We start from the raw sequence: 23,882 nt of genomic DNA, 5'->3' as shown, positions 1-23,882 counted from the left end.
CGCTTTCGTTTCGTTTTTTTTTTTAAATGATTGTATTTTGTTGTTTTTATGTATATATTTTTTTATTTTCAAACGTAATCAATAAAAAAAGTAAGCGTTTTTCGCGTTGTTTAAATATTCGACGCGAAAAATAAAATAAACGAAAAATTTTTTTCGCCACATCCGACCAACGTAAAAATGCTTAATTTTTGCTACTTCTCTACAACTATAACTACTATCGACTCTTCTTCTTAGTGACCTCTTGGTCTTCTTCTTCCACTGGATATTTTCTTCTTCTTGCGCGCACATTGATTGGCTCCAGTCTCTCCGAGCGCCATCGTTTCTAAAATTCTGATATACAAATTTTCGTACTCTCCACCAAAAACTCCCGGAGGGATGTACTTACATATGTACTTGTAAATATGTACATATGTATGTACTCTCCGATACCTGTAGCGGCAACAACAAGTGTTCCAAACAGAAAAACCAGACGATTATTAAACTACGCCACACTCCGCGTTGCTACCGCACGCGAGAAGAACACGAAAAATTGTGCACATGCATACATATATGCTTACACATACAACAAACACAATATTTACAACACAAACATATCTACGACATGTGGGTAAAATAATAATCATTTCTTTATCGGCTCGCAAACGTGGGAAAATTGTGGTTGCACTCACGGACATAGCTACATACATATGTGGGTATGTATGTATGTATGTAGGTAGAAATAATTTGAAAAAAGTTTGTTTATATTCCACTTTGGCCGCATGCGCAATGAGCTGCACTCTCATTAGCTTCCGCCACCCGATTTGAGCTTCCGCTGCTTGCTGCTCTCTTCTTGATGCTTTCGTCTCTTTAATCGTTGTAGTGTGCATACATACACACATTTACATATGCCAGGGAAGCCAACATCCCGATTTAAGGAAAATTAACAAAATTATTGAAAACCGCAAACATTACGTCGCGTTATGTGGTGGAAAATTTTATAGCTCATTATCGCATAATCCTATTGGAAGTTATGAAAAAGTTTGGTCACTTTGCCTGAGAGAAAATGCGCATGGGAATATTTATTTATTTATTTATTAATAATAAAATATAATTATATTATAAAAAACTATATTACAAAAAAGAGACACTAGCTACTAGGACTATCGGCCTGATGTTTATCAATATATTTTAACATTACTGAGTATAACAACGTTAGATAGGGAACATTAAGATTTTGTCATCATTGTATTATACAAGATATAGTAGATTGTTTTGGTATATAAACTTGTAAATATCTTTAACATTATCGGGTGAGTATTTTCTTAATGCGACGGAAGGTGATTGGTTTTTAAATATGTTTTTCCTACTATTGGAAAACTTAGGGCAATGATCTAAAATGTAATTTATAGACAATGGGCGGTTGCATGTACTACACTCGGGGGCTGCTTTCCCAGTTAGGAGGTGTTCGTGGCTAATTTTAGTATGACTTAGACGGCATCTTGTGAAAATTTTTAGCTGCTGAGAGGAGCATTTCGATGGGATACGTACACTTGCGCTCAAAATAATAGGAAACTTCTACTCTATTATACCAAATTTTAATGGGTTATAAAACTGCATACTAAGAATTCTGCTAAAAATTCTGAATAAAAAGTTGGAAATTTTGATGTATTTTTTTCATACCGTATTTTGTTTATAAACAATAATTCAATTCTTGTATTGCTAATTTTTGAAACAGGATATATATATATATATATATACATATATATATAATTGGCGCGTACACCCTTTTTGGGTGTATGTGCGTCTTGATGTTATTCCACAAATGGAGGGATCTACAGTTTCAAGCCAACTCCGAACGGCAGATATTTTTATGAGGATCTTTTTCATGGCAGAAATACACTCGGAGGTTTGCCGTTGCCTGCCGAGGGGCGACCGCTATTAGAAAAATGTGTTTCTTTAATTTTGGTGTTTCACCGAGATTTGAACCTACGTTCTTTCTGTGAATTCCCAATGCTAGTCACGCACCAACCCATTCGGCTCCTGCAGGATAGCCTCTTTTAATAACACAATAATAAATGTCACCACTATGAAATCCACTCCACAAGAAACTATCTGTTCCTCGCGCTGTAACATACCTGCACACATCCAAGGAAAAATCTAAAACAAAAGCCGCTTACGTAAACGCTGACAAACACAAAGGCTGCCACTGGAGAAAAGCAAGCTGAATGCAGCCACAAAGGAAATCAAACAAATGCTATTTGATCATAAAAATAAAAAACCTTAAAAGACGCATAAAAATCTTGAACTCGGTATAACGACAAATTATTCACTATGGAAGACTACAAACAAAATTGAAAAAAATTTAATGCAAACCACCTATCAGGAGACTTGTTGATAGCTTGATTGGAACGAATCAAGAGAATTTTATGTGAAATTAGAAGATGGGTATTTTGATATACCAATAATGGAAGCAGGTGAACCACACGGCAGTGTCCTTCAACCGCTTCTAATATTCGATATACCCTTTGATCTCAAGCTACGTTTCAACTTTCCCTAGCCTTTGCTATTAACAATTTTCTCTAACCTTATTCCTCAACTTTTACTGATATTTGAGAAATAATTTCTCTTTGCAATTTTATTTTATATCCAGAACTATTATTAGGTTGCCCGGAAAGTAATTGTCGATTTTACATATAGACGGCGTTGATAATTGTTTTGAACAGCTTGTGACTATTTATTTTAATTTTTTCTTTTGACAGTTATTAGCTGTCACTTTTGGCTTGCTTTAGAAAAAAAAGTGCGCGTAATTTTATTTATATTTGTTTGTTTGGCGTCAATTTTAATATGGAGCCCGCAAAATGGCATTTTCGTTATATTTTACTTTATTATTTCCATAAAGGAAAAAGCACAGCGAAGGTTGCTAAAAAGTTGCGTGATTTGTATGGGGATAAAGCTTTAAAATAAAGACAGTGACGAAATTGGTTTATCAAATTCCGTTCTGAAGATTTTTCACTTAAAGATAAACGTTTGAAGCCTTGATAACGTCTTCATCGACATCACGTAAAGGTCGGCCAAGTGATGTCGCTGACGACGTTATCAAGGCTTTAATCGAATTGGATCGTCATGTAACTTTTCGTGAAATTCGAAAGAAGTTAAATATACCTAAATCAACCGTCCTTGAGCAAATAAAGAGTCTTGGACTGGTAAAAACGCTTGATATTTTGGTACCACATGAATTGAAAGTAATTCATTTAATAAACCGAATCAACGCTTGTGATATGCATCTTAAACGCAATGAAGTCGATCCGTATTTGAAGCGGATTATCACTGGTGATGAAAAATGGATTGTCTACAATAACGTCAATCGAAAGCGACCATGATCCAAGCATGATGAAGCGCCACAAACCACTTCAAAGGCTGATATTCGCCAAAACAAGATTATGCTGTCAGTTTGGTGGGACTGGAAGGCTGTGGTATATTTTGAGCTGCTTCAGAGGAACCAAACGATTAATTCGGATGTCTACTGCCAGCAATTGGGAAAATTGAATACAGCCATCAACGAGAAGCGACCAGAATTAATCAATTGTAAAAGTGTCATATTTCATCAGGACAACGCTAGACCGCATACAACTTTGGTCACTCGCCAAAAGCTGAGAGAGCTTGGCAGGGAACTTTTGATGCATCCACCATATAGCCTTGACCTAGACCTAGACCTTGCACTGTCAGACTAACATTGTTTCGGTCTTTGCAGAACTCCTTAAATGGTAAAACTTTCGGCAATGACGAGGCTATAAAATCGCAGTTGGTTCAGTTTTTTGCAAATAAAGGCCAGAAGTTCTATGTGCGCGGAATAATGAATTTGCCGGAAAGATGGCAAAAGGTTATCGAACAAAATGGAAAATATATAGTTGATTAAAGTTCATTCTAAGTTTTAATAAAAACGTATTTACTTTCTTTTAAAAGATTGGCAATTTCTTTCCGGGCAACCCAATATTTAAAAAAGTTTATAAAAAAAAATAATTCAAAAAGTGGTTGATATTTTTGTATGGAACAAACCCTATTTGTCTCTTTACGGTTTTTTTTATGGTTGTTAAATAAATGCACTTTTCGATTAACTTTTAAGTTTTCATATCAATTATACATACATACATGCATATACACTAGGCCGGGTCGATTTGTGGGGAGGCAAAAAAATTGCCAATTGCTCTGTGAAAATCATATTCTAGGGATCAAAATAAGAAACTTTGCCGAAGGAGCCATACCTCTAAAACGAATTCTGATGTCCCCCAATTTGGGTCGAACTTTTTAGGCCAAATGTAAAGGCCAAAAATGGTGATATTTTGAAATGATTGTTTGGGGAACCCCCCAGGGGAGTTCCAGGGGGTGTGCCACTGGCATGGGTGGATCGGCCGCCCAAAGTTAGTGGGGGTCGGTCATATATCTAAATGGGTCAAAGTGGGATTTTTCGTTCGACCCAAATTGGAGGACATCACAATTCGTTTTAGAGGTATGGTTCCTTCGGCAAAGTTCCTTATTTTGATCCCTAGAATACGATTTTCACAGAGAAATGAGCGATTTTTAAATCGACCCGCCCTACTATACCCATATAAATAGTAGGGGGGTGTGTGCCTACAGCAGGGCATATTTATGCATTTTTTTCCAAATTATCTATGGACTAGTTTTCGATTGGCAAAGTCGTAATGTGTCTTATGAAATGAAGAAAACCTGTTGCACGCTGTCGCAACTAACAGTACCGTTCTGCCCACCAGCAACTGCCAGCCGCAAGTCAATTGTTCGATTGTGAAAATTGAAACAGACATTTAAGCAAAAACAATGTTTACTATTTGTATACACACACACACATACATATATATGTATGTACGCCCATAAAAGCTATTGAAATCTTTTATTCGCTTTGCATACTTTTGTGTGCTGCTGTCTATGCAACCGGAAATCGATGGAAAATTTTCAATTGCGGCACATACGAATACTAAACTAAATATGTCTGTGTGCATACACAACGCAACGTAGAAGGCACTTTTGACTTACCGCAGCCATTTGTTGGCGTTGCTCGGATATCAGCTTCTCGCTAGAGCCTTTCAACAGTTCGGCCAGCAATTCCTGTGATGGCACTACTGTTTTGGTCTTGGCACCTCCGCTGGTGGTTGCATCGAGGCTGCGTTTGGCCTGATGTGCGACATGGGCGCTAGCCGAGGCGGTTTTCTCGCCGCTCATCGATTGGCTACGTTTATTGTGATGGCTTTTCTGGGCTGGAGCCTCCGAGGCGGCTCGCTTTGCCTCGCGCTGATGATGATGATGAGGATGATGGTGTTGATAATGATGACCGGCATCTAGATAATCCTTATCATCTGATGTCACTGAGTTGTCCAGCGTACTTTGGTAGCGTTTCTCGTGCGCATATATCTTCTCCAAGCTGCCGACGCCCGCACCTTTACTTGTATTCTCTATTTGTGACGGTGTGGATGCGGCTCTTGTATGGGCGGGTACTGGCAGAAACGTATTCGATTTGCGAACACGCATCGAATTCGAATGGTGCGGAATATTACGGGTAGTACTCATCGTAATGGTGCTGGAGTCGTCGTATGCGATGCGTGAACGACGCGATTGTGTTGAGCTGGGGGTGAGTAAAAGCGGAAATTTGTTAAAATAGTTATGACATACGAATTGCATAATTGTCCATTACTTACTTCTCGGACTCGCGCAGGTCCTCCAAGATTTCCTCGAAATGCATTTTGTTGGGCTTCTTCATTTCTTTCTCCAGCATTTGGCCGTAAGGTCCACGCAATGGTCGTTTGGAATAGCGTTTGAAGTCGTAATCACCAGGCACAGGACTGGGACTGGTGTGCTCGCGACCATGCATTGGTCCGCGCTCATTCTCATTATCGGACACCGAGTCTGTGCGTAAGAAAGGAAAACTTTTATTGTTGCGCAAAATACCACCACTTCCACTACCAATTCCACACTGCATGTCATCCTTCTCCTCCGAACTTTGTAGACTAAAGCTGGCAAGGCGATCGGCCTTTGTCCATACTGGTGGTTTATCCGATTCCGGTGTGTTTATTTCGGGTGAGCACAGTGAGCCCGGCGTGCGATTCTCATCAGTGGGTGGACTGTTAATATACATAATGCCACATTCCTCTGATTTGTCCGGCTTGATCGCATTAAAATTAGCCAACGAAATGTCCAATGCCAAGCCCCTACCGTGGCCATCGCCATCGGGAGACTCGCTCCAAGCAGCATTGTCAATGTACATGCCCTTCCGTCGCTTGGACTTATCAATGCGTTTACGTTCGTCTGCACTGTGTCGTGTGGTGATGGCATCCAACGATGCCCGTTTCTCTGTGCCAACGTCTATATCATCATGGCTATATCTCTTGCTCAACTCAGCAGTATCTATTGAAGCTTGCCGTCTCTCCACAGGATTACAGAATTCATCGTCTAAGGCATCTTTTCTGCGCAAAATGCATTTATCGTCCGCCTCTTCTGAAGAACGACTTACCGAAATTGTCGGCACATTTTCCACACGGTATTCCTGCGCCGTTTTCGGTACAGGCTTCACATTTACACAATCACTGAGTGATAGCAGCGGCTCTATTGTCTCCGGTATTATGCCAAACTCCTCGGGCTGTACCTCCACCCATTCCTGTGGCGGGTTCTCCAAACGCCAGTCCTGCGCAGCGCACTCATATACGGGCACCGGAATTAGGCAGGTAGTGGCCGTCTGCAGAAAATTATCGGGCGGTGATTCCAGTGGAATTCTCTCCTCCATTACAGTTGCCACATTCGTTTCCCTACCTTCGGCGTTAATGGGCTCAAGTATGGTTGGTTGCTCAATAACTTTTGCCTTTTCAACTGCACCCGCTTCCGCCTCCACAACAGCAGGCACTGGCTCAATGGCAACAGCTACTTCCCCTGCTTCAATCGCATAGTCATTTTCAGATTGAATTGTATCTGTTAAGGATTCCATTTTGGCATGGGCTATTACAAGATTAGGTTTGAACGCGGCGGCCTTGCATTCTTCTGTAATACTTGACGTTTGCTCCACATCGGTATTGAATATGTCCTCCTCGAGTATGGTATCTGGTGATTCGCTGACATTTTCTAGATTCTTCATATCCTGACCGTAGTTCAAGTTAATACTCATTTCAATTTTCTTCTTCAACGGTATGTAAATCCAATCGGGTTCGGATCGCACTTTCTCTTCCACTGTCACTGTCACCGCTTCCTCATTACCTCGGTTCTTTCTACTAGTTGCTGAATCAACCGATCCAACTACTTTATCTCGCCACAAGCGATCACGCAATGCACTCCACGAAGACTTTTTGTACTTTCCAGACGATATGTCGATTTGCGAAAACGACGCCGAACGAAATGGTATTCCCTTCTGGGCATAAGAACCGATTACCGTGCGAGATTCTGGTCTCGTCAACTTGGTGCCTATATCCGTACTGTTGGCCAGCTGTGCGCTATTGGCATTCACAGAGCAACTTTTCACGCTAACGCCTGAGGAACGCGGCGGCGGCGGCGACTTTGATTTCGCTCTGCTCATCGACATTAACGATTCGAAATTCGACAGACTTGTATTCGGTTTGAGTGTATCGTACAAATTGGTTGTTGGCGCTAGTGTTGCCGCTGCAGTGGCTGCTTCTGCTTTTGCTGATGTCGAGAGTGCGTTGCTTCTACCACAATCGCCCTTTTCATCGTCATTTGCATCACGCTTAGTGGAGTCGTTCGCACTTGACATCGTTTGCTCCTCTTGGTCCATCAACAAGATGTCATCAGTGCGGGTTGACATAAATGACAATGGCGTATTGTCCAGAGATGAGGTGCCAGCAGAGGCGGTGCCCACAGCGGGCGCATGCATTTGCGTGTCGGAGCGCTCCAAGCTATTGGTCGCCGAATGAGAGCCGTGTCGTGGCTTGCGAGGCGGTGGTATTGGCGGTGGGGTGGGCGACGATCTATTGCCGCCGCGCAGCAGCTCTGTTAATTCTCTCAATCTCTCTGATTTTTCGTTTGACTTGCGATTACGTGAGGAGCCACTACTCTCCGATGATGCGCCACTTGATGCTGGAGTGGATTTACGACCGAAGCCCAAACGTTGAAAACGATCTAAGGTATTCCTACGCTTCTCCATGTTAATCTGCAAGGAAAAATAAACAAAAAGTTTATTATTGCACGCAATTGCCATATTTTCAAAAAATAAGCGCCCGCCGTCCCTTGCGAATGCCACTTGTGCATGTATGTATATAGTAGGTGCGCCTGACTGTTTAATAAACAATGGACTCACTCTTAGTTCTTACGTACATATGTAAATTTCGAAAACATCTTTCAATAGGCCTCCGTTTTCTATGAATTTTCATGCCCTGGACTACTTAATGGAAGCTCTCGACAAAGTGCAAAATAAAAACTAAAAACAAGCAAGTGAAATTTCGCAATATTCATTCGTACAAGGCGAACGGATTACGCGCACTCACACACAGCCTTTTGCACACATAAGGAAAAAACGAATGTGTACATGCGTACATACCGCCATTATGGCAATTACACTAATTTTGTTGCTTTATTTGTTGCGGCGTTTATTTCCTTTTTATTTGCTTCAGGAAAATCATTTTCATCTGTGGCAATTTCAATGGGGCTTACTCATGCCGAGCGCTCACCAACTGAATTTGTGTGAGTGTGCTTGCGCGTGTATGTGGAAATATGTGAGCCAACGAGTAGAACTGTATGGGTGCATAATTTGTTTATGCCTGATTGCTTTATTTGTACAACAACAATGGGCAACTTAATAAATTATTGTAGATAAATATAAAATTAATTTATGAAACGTTAAAATTGCATTCATTTTTTAAACAAAATCAAAATACGGGCATTTATGCACACATACACATGCAGCTTACGGTGAATTGATTATGCAAAATACAGTTCAACTTCAAAGATGCATAGATTTGGTAGTGCGAGATACATATGCGTTTTTTTTTTTTATTTTTGGGAAGTGGAAAATAAAAATGTCAGAAACATTTTGATTGAATCCGTCGCTCCAATGATATGCGGCGCCTGCTCCCACTAAGCCAAACAAACCAACCTCCCCTCTTCGACAGACCTCCACCCCAGCACCGCATTTGCACTACAACGAGGGTGGAGTCGTGATTATGTCTTCCTTTTTTTTCTTTGTACACTCCCCTCAGGAGCATAGGGCCTCGACAAGACTTAGTCCTGCGTTGGTTTCGTTAATCTATTTGATTTCTGACAGGGTAGGTGATTAGCCTGCCGCTACCAGTCCTAAATAGTGGGAATGCCCACCTGTCGTTGCTTAGGAACAACGCCTTCTTTGCTGCTTAGAGCACCATCTGTGTTTCACATTTTTCTAGCAGAAGGATCGCACAGATAGTTGATGACTTCGCTAAATTTGGTGTGTCTGCGCTATTACCGCGATTGCCCGCTTCCTCTTGCTGGCGCCACTGATGCAATATGTAACTGTTTGTTTTTGCTTGTATTAGCAGCAACAATGCAAATAATGCGCTGACTATTGTACGGGAGTAAGAATGGAAAGGATATGTTTTTGGGGTTGAGAGATGAGATTTTTTTTCTTTTTTTTTTTTTGTTAGAAACAGGGCCAGCAGGTAAATTTGGAAAAGTGCGAGAACCATGCTTTACGTGGGTTTCGAACCCTCAACCGCTGGGATGGCAGGCTAGTGAACTTACGCTAGACTACCGAGGCCGCTATTATGTCTATCAACCACAAAAGAAATCTGCGTCCAAGCTCTCCACTTATGATGTATGGAGGTTATACGTCGCTGCTGTAGATTAAGTTAGGCTACCCAGGTTGCTTGTCCAAGACAAGACACACAAGACCATAAGGCCTATTGCCATAGCTACATTTGATTGCCATCCCCTAACTAAGTTGCTTAAACCACTTAGATCTTTTTAAGAAGGTTAAGTTCTTCAGTGAGGAATTTTGTAAATTTCAAAGAGATAATCGCCAAATATTTGGCATGGCTTCTTTGAAGTGCAGGGCATTCACAGAAGAGATGATTTACCGACTCAATTTCTTTATCTCCACAGCTCCTGCAGAAGCCATTGTCAGGTACACCCATTCTACAGGCTAGGATGCCAATAGTGCAGTGGCCCGTTACAACACCTATGACGACGCTGGTTGTTGATCTGTTGAATCCAAGCAGACACTTTATCCTTTTAAGGCCAGAGAGCATTGAAGACCTTACAATTAGTAGTCATAGACCACCTTCTATTGGTTTCCGCGTCTTCAACCCAATTGCTTCCTTTCGCATGGGCGTATAACATCCATATGCCCATGTGAGAGGAACCTGAGAGCATGCCATACATACCACAGGTGTGATGGCACAGAGACATTAGAAGATGAGCCTATAGCATGAGCAGTATTGGTCCATTTAATAGTCACCGTTCTGGGCCTTTCCGAAGTAATGCAAGGTAGTTCCGGGAAGGGAGTCTCCCCAGAAGAGGAGTAGGAATTGTTTTAGTAATGCGAAGGCATTTTGAACCCTACCTCACCCATCACAAAAAAAACTCTCACTTGCTTGGCGAACTTGCATGTAGCTCCTAACAAGGTTTTTAATTGCACATTCTGCCAGCTAAATTTGTCTCACTTGACGGTCTTCCAAATGTCGTGGCTAACTCCTCACATTCTCCTACGAATCTTGGTCAGTAGAAGAGTAAGTGTCGCGCGTCTTCAAACTCCTATGGGCAGGTAGGGCAATGTGGTGAAGCGGATGGATCAAACCTATACCGATAATACTGAGAGCAGTCGTGTCCACTCAGCATCTGAGAGAGGAAGTAAACCACTTCACTACACTTGGGCTCATATAATTAAGTTTCATTATAGTACAAGGCTTTGTCTACCTTGGGACCAGCATCAATAGTAAACATGATGTCCGCCTGAAGACCAAGCGGAGAACAGCTCTTACTAACATGTGTTACTTTGGACTCAGTCGGCAATTGAGAAGTAAAGCTCTCTCTCGAAGGAACAAATTGCCATCTTACAAAACAGTCATCATTCCCATCCTGCTATTTGGTGCAGAGGCAGAAGGAGGCCCAGAACGGCAAACAGGAAGAAGGAGGCCACATCTTACTCTGAAGGACCAAGTGCTGCAGAACCTATCAGCGCTCGGGATTCCTAACTCCCTTCAGCGAGCGCAGGACAGAAATATCTGGCGCACTATTTAGGATTCGGCCAAAACCGAGCCATGTGGCGCCACCTAAGTAAGTAATACTACAGACATTTTTTTAAAAGACAACTGGGAAGAAATTTAAAAATTAAAATAACACAATTTTTACACAACTTTTGCTATCCTTTTTTTTTAATTAAAGTTTATCACTAAATGTTTAAGAGCAAAATAATATATTCTACCACAGATTTCATGCCCATTTATCTCATCAATCAGTCATGTGCATGTTAGTTTATATTTTGATTAACTAAACTACCTTAGATGAGGTTCGGTTGTAGCTTCTGTCCACTATGGGACACACTCAGGCTTCTTACCCATTGGGATACCGCATGGAGAATTTTTGCTGATCTTCTTAAAATCAATGCGAATTTTTCAAAAACTGTAAAAGCTCCCTGATTTCCACAGTACTAGATCTTCAAACTCAGTAAACAAATTTTCTACCTAAAGTAATGAATCTTCGCCTGGATAAAGCACAGAAAGTGCGAGATCGTCTTTCCCTCTTCTTTGTTTAGACAGCTTCTTCAGAAGCTCAGACTCTAGGGGTGTCTCCCTACTATCGACAATCATAGTTATAGTTTATTTTGGCTTAGCAGAGATGCTGCAAATTGCGGCCGCAATTGTCGAGCGATTCTGCAGATCCGTTACGCTATCTTTCATTCGCTATTCTTACAATTTTCTCAAAAATGAGTAGCTTACATGTCTGTAAGGGTATCCATATGTAATTATTTGTGTACTCATTAGCCTGTTCGGTACCAAGTTTTACATTTAGGCGAAATGACCGAGTATCATCCCGTTAAGCCGGTTGTCGCCTACTTTATAAGGGATTTTATTGCCGCCTGGCTGTCAGTGAAAATGTAGGGAAAATGGAAAATGATGCTGTATGGAAATAGAAAATGCTGCTGGAGTGACAGTCCTCGGCCGGATATAAATCCAGATCGTTCCAGTAACGTAGAACCGACTTCCGTGGGAACGAGAGCAATCTTTGTCATTCCTCCTGGATAATCTGCCGTAAGGAAGCCTTATTTGTCATTTTCTAGTAAGTTTAGGTCGTAGCTTAACTCCGGCCACTGAAGAGTTATTACAAAATTGGCGCTAGTCCACTATTTTACTACCCGAGCACAGTATTTGGGATCGTTATCTTACCGGAGGTCCCAAGCAAGCGTCAAATTGTCGGAGTAATTTCTTAAAAAGTGTTGTTACAAGATTTCCTTATACATATTTCAAGTTGTTTTCCCTTGAATTTTGTACACTCGGACCAGCATCTGATGTTGTAAAAGCATCCCCTCACCATAACCGTTGGGCCAAACATTTTTACTGCTTTTTTTAATTCACTTCGGTTTCAATTCCTGCAGTGGTGAACGCCTCACGCAGGATCTTCCCTCATTTCCAAACACATAACATTTGGACTCGTCATTCCCCAAAATGGTTTTCCAAAACTTTGGATCTCTATTTCAATGTTATTTGGCAAAAATCAAGTGTTTCGCAATATATTTTGCTTTTTCATCACACAGAGATGGTACATACAGGCCAAAATGGTGATGCTAAAAATATGAAAATCGACTCAGCATAAATCTTAGTAACTAAACATTTCGCGTACCAGTTTGAAGAGATTTTAGCACAAAAATGCCGAGCTACTCGCTACGACCCAATTGAGTTAACAACCAATCTTCCACTTCGTAAGAGGTAACTAGACAGGTTTGGTCTAGCAGAAATTAACACAGAACTAGTTCCCTTATCAATCTAGACCAGCTTCTCTCAAATAACTTCTGTTGCAGCTGCAGAAACGAGACGGCAGTGAAGAGTGTTGAACCTTTCCTCTGTCACTGGCTCGCTCTTGCCGGAACGCGACATCGCTGTCTAAACTTTTACTTCTTTGGATGCCTAACAGATCCGCTACCTGTAACCATTCACAATATTTTATTTATTGGAGAGACGAAGTAATTTCACCACAGCAGCAGGTAGAGGTAGAGGCTTGAGCTCAAGCAAGTGGTATCACAATGAGCCTCCATGCCTAAGTGGGCCGGTCTACATCCCTATGGAGATTGCAAACACCGTAACCTAATCTAAAGCAACTTAACCACTTCGCATAGGTCTTCGGTTTGGAACTAGGGGCAGATTGCGTTCAAATTTGACAGAGAATTTATCTTATCTAAGAAGAGTAGTGGCATTATTGGCTTGCAGGAAATGCTGTATGCGCTGGAAGGCCTGATTATAGACGCCTAATAGGCTAAAATTGAGGTCACGAGCTTTAACGGTTTTGGATTTGAGCAAATAGAGTGTCATGCTACAGAGTCTATCAAACAATTTCTGGACTACATAAGGAATATCTGGACCTTCAAGTGATCACAACTTACGCTGCATAAACAGATTTTTTAGAAACGAATTTTTGAATTCTTGAATTTATTTCAAGAAATACAATATTTTTTTTTTTTTTGTGAAGACAATTTTTTTTTAATTTTTTAATTTTTTTCAAGAAAAAATTTTTAAATTTTTGAATTTTTTTCTTTAGATGATGACCGACTACAAGGGTAAAGGTCAAGAAAGCTGATTATATTTTTATTAAGAGTAAATCTTCTTTAAAAATCTTTATTTAAAAAAAACATAAGGGAAACTAGCTGCTCAGGCTTTCGTTCTTTTTCCATCGTCCATCCATCTTCGAAAGACTTCCTTGGTAATAAGAACGACTATAAAACAAAAACAAAACTCTTCCAAAACCTCTTAATGGCTTCTCTATTGTTCTTGTATTGTCTGGTTGTTGTCAAATGCATATTCGATATTGAGCTCAAAATGCTTAACCCGCCACATTAGTAGAACTGCCGGCTAGAATTTGAGCTGAACATACTGTACGGGGTGATTCATATACAGGGTTGTTAATTTTCGACGGACTCATCTGGCAACCCTGTATCTTTAGACAGAGACGTCATATCGCTTAATGACATACCGCGTTGGAAGCGTGAGTCCAAGCAGATTTTTACCATGGAACAATACACGCACCGCGAGCGCTTCCAAATTGTCAATTGTGAAAACTCAACGTGCGTATAAAAAATTAAATAATGTGAAAAGTGTGCCTTCTAAGAACACCATTAAACGTTTGTACGAAAGGTACGACCAAGGTTTGCACGACCAAGGCGATCGGATAAGAATATTGCTCTTACACGGGCCAGTGTTGAGACGTCGCCAAGGACATCCCAAAATCGCTGTTCTCAGCAGTTGGGCATTGCTCGGACCACTTTACAACGAATTATCCGCATTGATTTGCATTTATTCCCATATAAGATTCAATTGACGCAAAGATTGTTGCCTGCGGACAAGCCTCGTCGATTGGAACGGGCCCAAAAAACACATGGGTCCGTCAAATATGGGCAACCCTGTAGTGTTGTTTTTTTAATTATATGTTATTTTGACAGCTTTGTCCCGCTGAAAGTCTTGACAGAAAGTTTGTATTAAATTAACGCGCATCGAAATTAATCGCTTTACTACTTAATATAGTCAATATAAAGATTTCCATCAATTTAAGTAGCTTTTTTTTTTATTCAGTAAAAAAGTTATCGAAAAAAAAAATTGGATGATTAATTTTGCGCCACCTTGTATATGCGTGCTAGTTATTAATTTTGGGCCACCTTGCATCCCATACATACATACATTTCTCACGCCAATACAAAATATTTCCAAAAATTTCCCAAATTTAGAGCGTATAAATTGCATTTTCGGCCCATAGTACTTTTCTATTGCGTGACGTTTCTTTCTCATTGCATGTAATAATACTTCGATGGCTACAAACACAACAGTATTTTTAGCATAAACAAAAATATACCCACACAAATGTAACGATCAGATCAACGCTGACTTGGCGGCTGGCAGCTCGTTTTTGACGCCCGACAATATTCGAAGGCGCCGAGGGGAGCCCACGAGATGGGCGAATAATAAGAAACAACGAAGCATTCACATACAAACAAACAAATAATTAAAATATATCTACATTAAAATGTGTACAGCTTTATGTGTGTGCGTGTGTGCGTGTATGTGTTTATATGTAAGTATGTCTATAATGAATTTTCATTGATTTTCATTTATGTTCCTTGGCTTTTGTTTTTCATGCCTTCCTTTTTTCCAAATTTTCTATGCATTTTCTTACCTATTCGCTTTGCTCTTTTCGGCTTTTCATATTCAGATTGTCTTCTTGTGTTGTTTCATTTAGTTTTCATTTAATATTTTTCTTGTTGGTGAATTTGTGAAAATGGACTTGTATGTATGTGTGTATGTATGTGTTGTGTGCTTTTGCGTAGGTACGCAGTGGGCTATTCACGACCGAAATTACTCAGCAGATGCATACAAACAAACGTATGGATGTACGTATGTTTGTATGTATGTATGTATGTATGTATGTATAATGCACAGAACACAACAATTTCACGCCGTTTATTTTATACAAATATGTATGTATGTATGTATATTTTCTACGAGGTTTCACTTATGATTTGATCAGCGAAGATTTTGAATTTGTGATCGGAACTAACAAATTTTCGAGATTTAAGTTACTTAGTATTTTATAAAAATGTTCGAGCAACGATCGGCCACAAACTAAATGCATACACACATACATACATACATGCCCAACTCTTAAAGTTTACTTTTCCCCAAACATTATCCAAAAAATATATGTACATATATTTCTTCCGAATAAAGAATGAAAGGGTGTTCCAAACACAATTTTCTTTTTAAAACGCATCCACCTCTGATGCTAATTTGACCACAAAATCGCCTAATTTTATGCGAAAAATTTTGAATATTTTTCAACGAATTTTGTTCGATTTTTTATAAATGCACAGAGCTCTTTTACTTTTCCGTTTTTCATTGCTTAAAACTGTTTGGTTGAGGTTTCATCAAATTAATTGCCATGGACTGATGCGTGTCAAATCATAGGTAGTTTGAACACCAACAGCTTCCTCATGCCCGAAATCTTAATTGTCAATTTCAGACCGCTGCGAAAACGAAGTCTTGAACACAGCAGCTTTTTCATAGCAGAAATAAACAGGATATACAAGGTGACGCCCAAAATAAAAAATACTTGCGTCATAGGAATCGTTTTGATGGCGCCATCTCTTTAATGAGTTAGCGCGTTGAAGTTATATCCCTCGCTGGCTTCCTGTCAAAGCTTGGTGGCATTCGGTTCAGTGGAAGCGAAGTTATTGCGTCTAAAGTGTCAGTATGTTTGTGACATCGGTACAAAAATGAGGTTCAAACAAAGAGCTAATATTGAATTTTGTTTTAAAATCGGTAAAACGTTTACAGAAACATTTGAATTGATGAAAAAAGTGTATGTCGATGATTGTCTATCTTGTGCCAGAGTTCATGAGTGGTTTACACGTTTCGGAGATGGTTGTGCGGGCATAAATGACAATGAACATACGGGCCGCTCAAAATCAGTAATCACCGAAAACTCCATCGAAACTGTTTGTAAATTTATCAAAAATGAACCGAAATCTTCGTTCCTGCGTTGAAGTTCATGGAATCGTAGTTGAATATCTCCAAAACATCGATCTATCGCATCTTATCTGATCATTTCGGCTCACGAAAGGTCTATGCACGTTTCAATCCGCACAAGTTAACTGAGCAACAAAAATTGCTCAGATTTCAACATTCGAAAGACCTCATTAAAGAGGCGAGAAAAGACGCGAACTTCCTTTACCACATTGTAACTGGTGACAAAATGTGGTGTTTCCAACATGAATCTGAAACTAAGCGTCTAAGTGCCGAATGGAATGCCCTAGACGAGCCACCACCCCAAAAATCGCGTTTGGAAAAGTTAAAAATCAAGTCGATGCTCATTTGTTTTTACGATTCCAAGGGAATTATCCACAAGGAATTCGTGCCAATGGGCCAAATCGTCAATACAATTTTCTATCCTGGCGTTTTGAAGCGTTTGTTACATCTCAGGAGGAAGCTGGCGCTTATTGTATGATAATGCACCAATTCATCGATCCACTCTAGTGACTGATTTTTTGACTAGAAATCGCAATTTAACCTTCAATCGCTCACCGTACTCGCCTGATATGGCTCCCTGTGACTTCTACCTATTCGGAGAATTGCATATGACCATGAAATGAAAACGTTTTGCGTCCGTGGAGGCCATCCAAAAGACTTATACTGACATCCTGAAGGGCATTCTGGTCAATGTGCTGAAACACCCTTTCGAAAAGCTTTTAGATCGCGCCAAACAGTAGAGGCCTGAGGGGCCTATTTTCAATAAATGAACTCGAAGTTATCGGAACAAAGTTCCTGTCGTTTCTAATTTAGCTCAGTCTACGTGCCAAAGCGCGACCGTTTTTAAAATACTTAATGTCCACGGTGGGACTCAAACTATGTATCTGCTGGCAGTATGCACATTTTTTCAAGATAAAACAGTTACTTACAAAGTGAATGATAGAAAGCAAGTTTGTTCAAATAAATGATGTGGTGCGGTTTCTGCAGACCATTGTAACTGTGTTCAAATTACTACGTTATTCAATGAGTTTTGCGGCTCGTTAAGAAAGGGCTCCTAACCAAATTTTTTTTTTTTTGTTATATTGGTGCACTCTTCATATGAACGTATGTGAAATCTTATTTCAATTAGTCAATTCATTCTTTGTTTAGAAGCCATTCAGTATCGACGTGTCGCAGTATTTTCTACAATGGAAAAATCAAGTATCGCGCAGTGATTGAGGTTTTATTTTTGGAAGATTTAAAAGCACAGGAAACTTATGAATGAATGTTGAAAGTAAATAAGGACTTTTCGCCATCAATTAGTATAATTGAAAGATGGGTTGTTGAATTTAAACGAGGTCGTACAAGCCTTGAAGACAATCCACGCCAAAGACGTAAAAAAACAGCAACAACAACAGAAATCGTGGAAAAAGTACAAAATATCGTATTGTCAAATCGTCGAGTGACTGAAGAGGACTTAGCAGAAGCCCTAGGAATCTCATTGGGCTATGGAAGCAATAATTTGACTAAAGTATTGGATTCCAGAAAGCTGAGTGTGCAATGGGTGCCGCATTCGCTAACAATGGAACAAAAACACGTGCAACAACACGACTTTCTCAGCCACATTTAGAGCGTTTTCGAGAGGATAAAGTGGATTTTGTGCATCGATTCATCATTACGAATGAAACTTGGATCTACCAGCGTGATCCTAAATCAAAAGAAGAGGCTCAAGAATGGTGTGATCTGATTGTTCGGCTCCAAAACGAGTTTGTGTCCAGAAATCGGCCAAGAAGGTATTAGCATCAGTTTTTTGGGATGCGAAAGGAATTTTGTTTGTGGATTAGTTGCAAACTGGTTAAAAAATAAATTCTGAAAATTATTGTAACCATTTAGACCTGCTGAGGGAAAAACATCCTTTTTCATCAGGACGAGAGAGCATTCGACAATGGACCATGAGTTAAATCCATGGATTAAAGTTCGAATTGTTGGAGCATCCACCGTTTTCACCTGATTTGGCCCCTAGCGACTTCCATATGATTACAGATCAAAAAAGATTCAATCGAGTAAAGCATTTTTCATCAACTCATGAGGTCAAGTGTATTGGTATAAAATTTGGTTCTTCGTATCGAACAGCAAAACTTTTTAGTCAGAATTTTGCGAATAATTTCGTGTACGTAGTTTTATAGCTCATTTAACTTTGTACAAAATACAAATTTTCCTTTTTTTGGCAGTATTGAGTACTTTACCCATATAAAACAAATTTCAAGCCTTCGTTAGATGAGAAATATATAGCGCCGTCAAAACAAAAGAAGGAAAAGAACCAAACAGGCGGAAAAAGGAAGAAGTGACTTTGGATGAGAGGATGACGACCAACAGTGACTAACTACGTTCGTATTAAAAGTCAGAGCCCAGATGTATAAATTTTTGCCCGACGAGGGCAGGGCAGCTGAGAAGACGGTTTATCTCATCCTCCAGATAGCTTCTGCAGAAAGGTCTTGAAGCAATCCCAAGTGTCATCGCATGAACACATAACGGAGAGTGTCCAGTAGGGATACCTACCAAATTCGAGATCTGCGGCTATGTTAGCCTTAGAAGTTCCCTCGAGCGACCCCGATCAATCCACCATTCCCGCCTCCATACCATTCAATTCCCAAACTTGTAGCTGTGCTTTAATCCCCATTGCAGAAGTTGTGTGGACCTTTCAGAGAAGGAGACCATTGAATCCGTAAATGTCGGGGCTTGGCAGCCAGACGACGAAGGTCACTGGGTGCTACTTTCTTCGACAGCGTGGCACAGTGCTTTAACCTAAATCCCATCAACCTTCTCCGTTACATCAACAACTCTGGGTGGGTGTAGATAGCTGCTGGTTGCAAGTCTTATAATGGTATCAAAACTGCGCTTCAGTGATATTTGGGTAGTATCTGGAACTTCAACCATTTCACCACTTCAATCTTCAAATCTTTACGGTACGAGTTTTGTAGCGAAGTTAAAGTAGCCGCAGATTCTGGGGGCATAAATACTTTGGTTCCCTCAGCTGTATGAGCTTCAAGGCGACATAGACATAGCAAATAAAGATCCAGCGACTTCGTTGGCTGGGTCACGTCGTTCGAATGGATACAAACGCGCTGACTCTGAATGTATTCGATACGGTAGCAACTGCTGGTAGCAGAGGAAGAGGAAGGCCACCTCATCGTTGGAAAAATCAGGTGGAGAAGAACTTGGCTTGACTTGATGTTTCCAATTGGCGCCAGTTAGCACGAGAAAGAAACGACTTGCGCACTTTGTTAAACTCGGCCAAAATCACGTAAGCGGTTATCGTGCCAATCAAGAAGAAAATTAAGGAGTTCTCAAAAATAATGGATACGTCATTTCTATGGCTAACGACTTTTAGCCACATTTAATGGGTTCGAGTTGCAGAGATGGGATTGGCAGATATATATATATACATATATAATTGGCGCTTACATCCTTTTTGGGTCTTTGGCCGAGCTCCTCCTCTTATTTGGGGCGTGCGTCTTGATGTTGTTCCACAAATGGAGGGACCTACAGTTTCAAGCCGACTCCGAACGGCAGATATTTTTATGAGGAGCTTTTCCATGGCAGAAATACACTCGGAGGTTTGCCATTGCCTGCCGATGGGCGACCGCTATTAGAAAAATCTTTTTCTACTACGTTCTCCGTAATCCGAATGTTAGTCACGCGCCAACCCATTCGGCTACGGTGGCCGCTTGATAGGAAGATAGCTGACCTAGAAAACGAATGAAAAGTTTAGATACGGTTGAGAAGCTAAGATAAATTTAGTTCAAAATAGATCTAAAGTTTAATTTTACTACTTTTTTCATTAAGATAACTGGTTAGCGCCGATATGAAGCACTATATTTTACACAAACGCATTAAAGCTGACATTTTAACGGTCAACCAATCTTTTACTTCGAATAAAATTCCATTCCACAAAGAAAGAAAAATAATTTGGCTTTTGCATTAGGTGCGCAACTAAGTTCTCGCTGTTATTTTGATGAAAATACAACTCTATTCTGAAAAAATGGTTACAAGTGAATCATTGAAAGTATTGCCCATCACTGGCTACTACTTTTCTCCATCATTCTGGTAGATCTCGTATACCGTCGCAGTAAAACTGTTCATCTTTTGAGGCAATCCACAGGTCAAGCCATTTTTGATGCATTCATATGAATGGAACTGCTGGTCAGCTAGACCATGTGCCATCGATCGGAACAGGTGATAATCGGACGGCGCAATATCTGGAGAATATGGCGGGTGGGGAGCGGAGGATTTCCCATTTCAGTGTTTCCAGGTAGGTTTTAACGGGTTTGGCAACATGAGGCCGAGCGTTGTCATCAGTTTTTCATGCCTCTCCGCGTATTGTATTCATGCCGTCGCTTCTCGGCTCAATCGCAATCAATTGAAGTCGATACATCCCTTCGGTATCTCCAGTAATGGTTTCGCTTGGTTTTAACAGTTCATAATAAATAACACCAACTTGGTCCTACCAAATACATAGCATAACCTTCGCAGCGTGAATATTTTGCCAAGGCGACGACGTAGAAGCATGACCGGGCAGTCCTCATGTCTTTCTTTTCTTTGGATTACTGTAATGAATCCATTTTTCATCACCCGTCACGATGCGATGAAGAAACCTCTTCCTTTCTTGCCGCTGGAGCAGGTGTTCACAGGCGAAAAAACGGCGTTCAACATCCCTTGGTTTTAACTCATAAGGAACCCAAGTCTCCTGTTTCTGAATCATTCCCAAAGCATGCAATCGCTTGGAAATGGATTGGCGGGTAACTCATAATACTGAAGCGAGCTCTTCTTGCGTTTGACATGGATCCTCATTGAGCAATGCCTTCAATTCAGTGTCTTCGAAGCTTTTTGGCCTTCCTTCACGCGGAGGGTCGTCAACATTAAAACCACCGTCCTTGAAGCGACGGAACCAATCTCGGCACGTTGTTTCACTTAAAGCAGCATCTCCATAAACTTTTTGTAGCTCTCGATGCGCTTCAACCGCCGTTTTTTTTTCGTATGAAAGGGAAAATCAACACTTCCCGCAAATGACGATTATTCGGCACAAAATCAGAAATTTTTACAACACCAAAAGTATATGATACCAAAACAAAATCACTAATGTGTCGAAGCAGTTTGTTTACCATATGTCTAAGCTTGGTTTTTGACGTTTAGGATATGTTAGAATCGACTAGCAAACACTGCTGACGGCATCCATTGACAAACAACTTAGTTGCGCACCTAATATATTTATTTTATTGGTGTACTCCACCAACTCTCTTCGCCTTTCCACTCAACTATTTAGCCTTTCGAAAATAGTCAACGCTGCGTTCACATACACTCAAGGGCAATAAAATAGGTGTGCGACATTTTGACCAGTTTGGGCTATTTTACTTTGGTTTATTTGGCGTCAATTAATTGTTTCATGAAAATTGGTATCTTCGTACAACAACAACACCCATACAAATCGTTTTTTCAAACTGTATGCAAAAATTATAAAAATCCACCAAATTTTCACCAAAACTTTTTAATCAGAATTTTTAGAAAAATTTCGAGTATGCAGTTTTATTGCACAACCCATTCAATTTTAGTATAACAAAGTGTAATTTGCGAGTGGCTACAAAATACCATTAATTTTTAACAATTTTTTTTACAGTCACTGTCAGCCATTTTCTTCAATTTACAAAAAATGTCGATCATACTTTGCATGAAGGAAAATACGTGGCCCTGAAAAAAAAAAGTATTTCGCCCACCCCTTAAATGTACATATAGGTATGTGTCCAAATATACACATTTCGAGTTCTGCACCTTTTTGACTAATTTCCTCCACATTTTCCATTAGTTTTCCATAATTTCTGCTTGATCTCCATAATTTACGATTGTTTTTGCTACAAAAACAGAAGCCCAAAATGTTTTTGTCATAAATCATAATAAAATTAGCTGCAGATTCAGCGCATCTTGACCGTACTGGCACAGCGTGGCGCGCAGACAATCGAACTGGCAGTCCATTAATGGCGATTCAATGAATATCGAAATTCAAATCAAATAAAAATAAATAAGGGTGAGTAAATGAAAATTTCTGTTATTACTACTAAACAGACTTGTATGCGGACTTGCGTTAAAATAAGTTAGGGAAAACAGAAATGTATTTGTTTGTTTTTAAAATATATTCAGTTTGCAGAAGTACAATTGCCACACTTGGAAGAAGTACGTCGTAATGGCAGTCTTATATGTACCTATGTGTATGGTATAGGGTGTACCACGTGAAATTTGGAATTTTGAAATTTTGAAAATAAACAATTTTGTGTTTATTTAAGAAGTTTACAAATTTTATTGCAATAAAGGGTCTATAGATGAAGATTGTGTTTGAAATACGAAATGTATGATAACTTTTTGGGCCTAGTGTGGACACTTGAAAGTGTATATGTACAGAGTACCTTGAAAGATAACTTTCCATTTCTAAGCGGCCAAACAGGCACAACTTCCTATGTATACATGGATATGGAGTTCGAAATGCGCCTCACCGAAAAAGTGCGTAATTTTTAAGCGAAGTGAGCCAGTCGGCGGCTGCCGTAGCCGATGGGTTGATGCGTGACTGGCATTCAATAGTTCCGAGGTTCGAAACTCCGGGCACGAAACAACAAAAGAAAGACGACGTTTTTTTAGTAGCGATTGCTCTTCGGCGGGCAATGACAAACTTCCTATTGTACTTCCGATTGTATAAAAAAGCTCCTCTTATTAGATTTTTCATAAATGGTGTAATAAATAACACAACGCAACAGCCATTTTTGGGAGACAATGCTTGCTACTCAGAATAAAAGTAGATACTATTGCCATATAGTCCATATAATCTCGAAAGATTTTTGTATTGTCAGCCCAAATATTTTTTAAACTATTGTATGTAGCTGAGCACTGTTCGACAAAGTGGAAAAAACGGCTAGAATACTTATCTTCGGAAAATACCTAATTTGGACATACCAGGTAGATACTTATGAAATAAGACTTTCAGCTATTAGTGCATAGATGTCGCTAGGCGTATATTTAAACCTTCCCAAATGTCTTGTTTTTTTTCGTCTGTCATCTGTCATCAATATTCAGTTCATTGTTTGTTACGTTTCATACAACAATGCATTTTTGTCGCTCTTAAAAATGTCGAATTTCGTGCGTTCAAACTACGATTTGCGGACATCGTTGATTTTC

The 23,882-nt window shown here is 40.0% G+C and overlaps 1 protein-coding gene across 1 annotated transcript in view; it reads right to left on the bottom strand.

Moving 5' to 3' along the window:
• Nucleotides 1–23,882, bottom strand: part of LOC129235492 (uncharacterized) — an 81,182-nt gene that overhangs the window by 27,224 nt on the left and 30,076 nt on the right. The window contains exons 4-5 of the mRNA XM_054869358.1: nucleotides 5,688–8,140; nucleotides 5,029–5,614 (exon numbers count right to left, since the gene is read on the bottom strand). Of these exons, the coding sequence (XP_054725333.1) occupies nucleotides 5,029–5,614; nucleotides 5,688–8,140 (3,039 nt within the window). The remainder of the gene's footprint in view (nucleotides 1–5,028; nucleotides 5,615–5,687; nucleotides 8,141–23,882) is intronic.

This window comes from Anastrepha obliqua, chromosome 1, assembly GCF_027943255.1.
Source record: "Anastrepha obliqua isolate idAnaObli1 chromosome 1, idAnaObli1_1.0, whole genome shotgun sequence".
In the NCBI taxonomy this organism is placed as follows: Eukaryota; Metazoa; Arthropoda; class Insecta; order Diptera; family Tephritidae; genus Anastrepha; species Anastrepha obliqua.
Note: the sequence above shows the minus strand (reverse complement) of the source record. Positions and strands in the feature narration are given on the sequence as shown.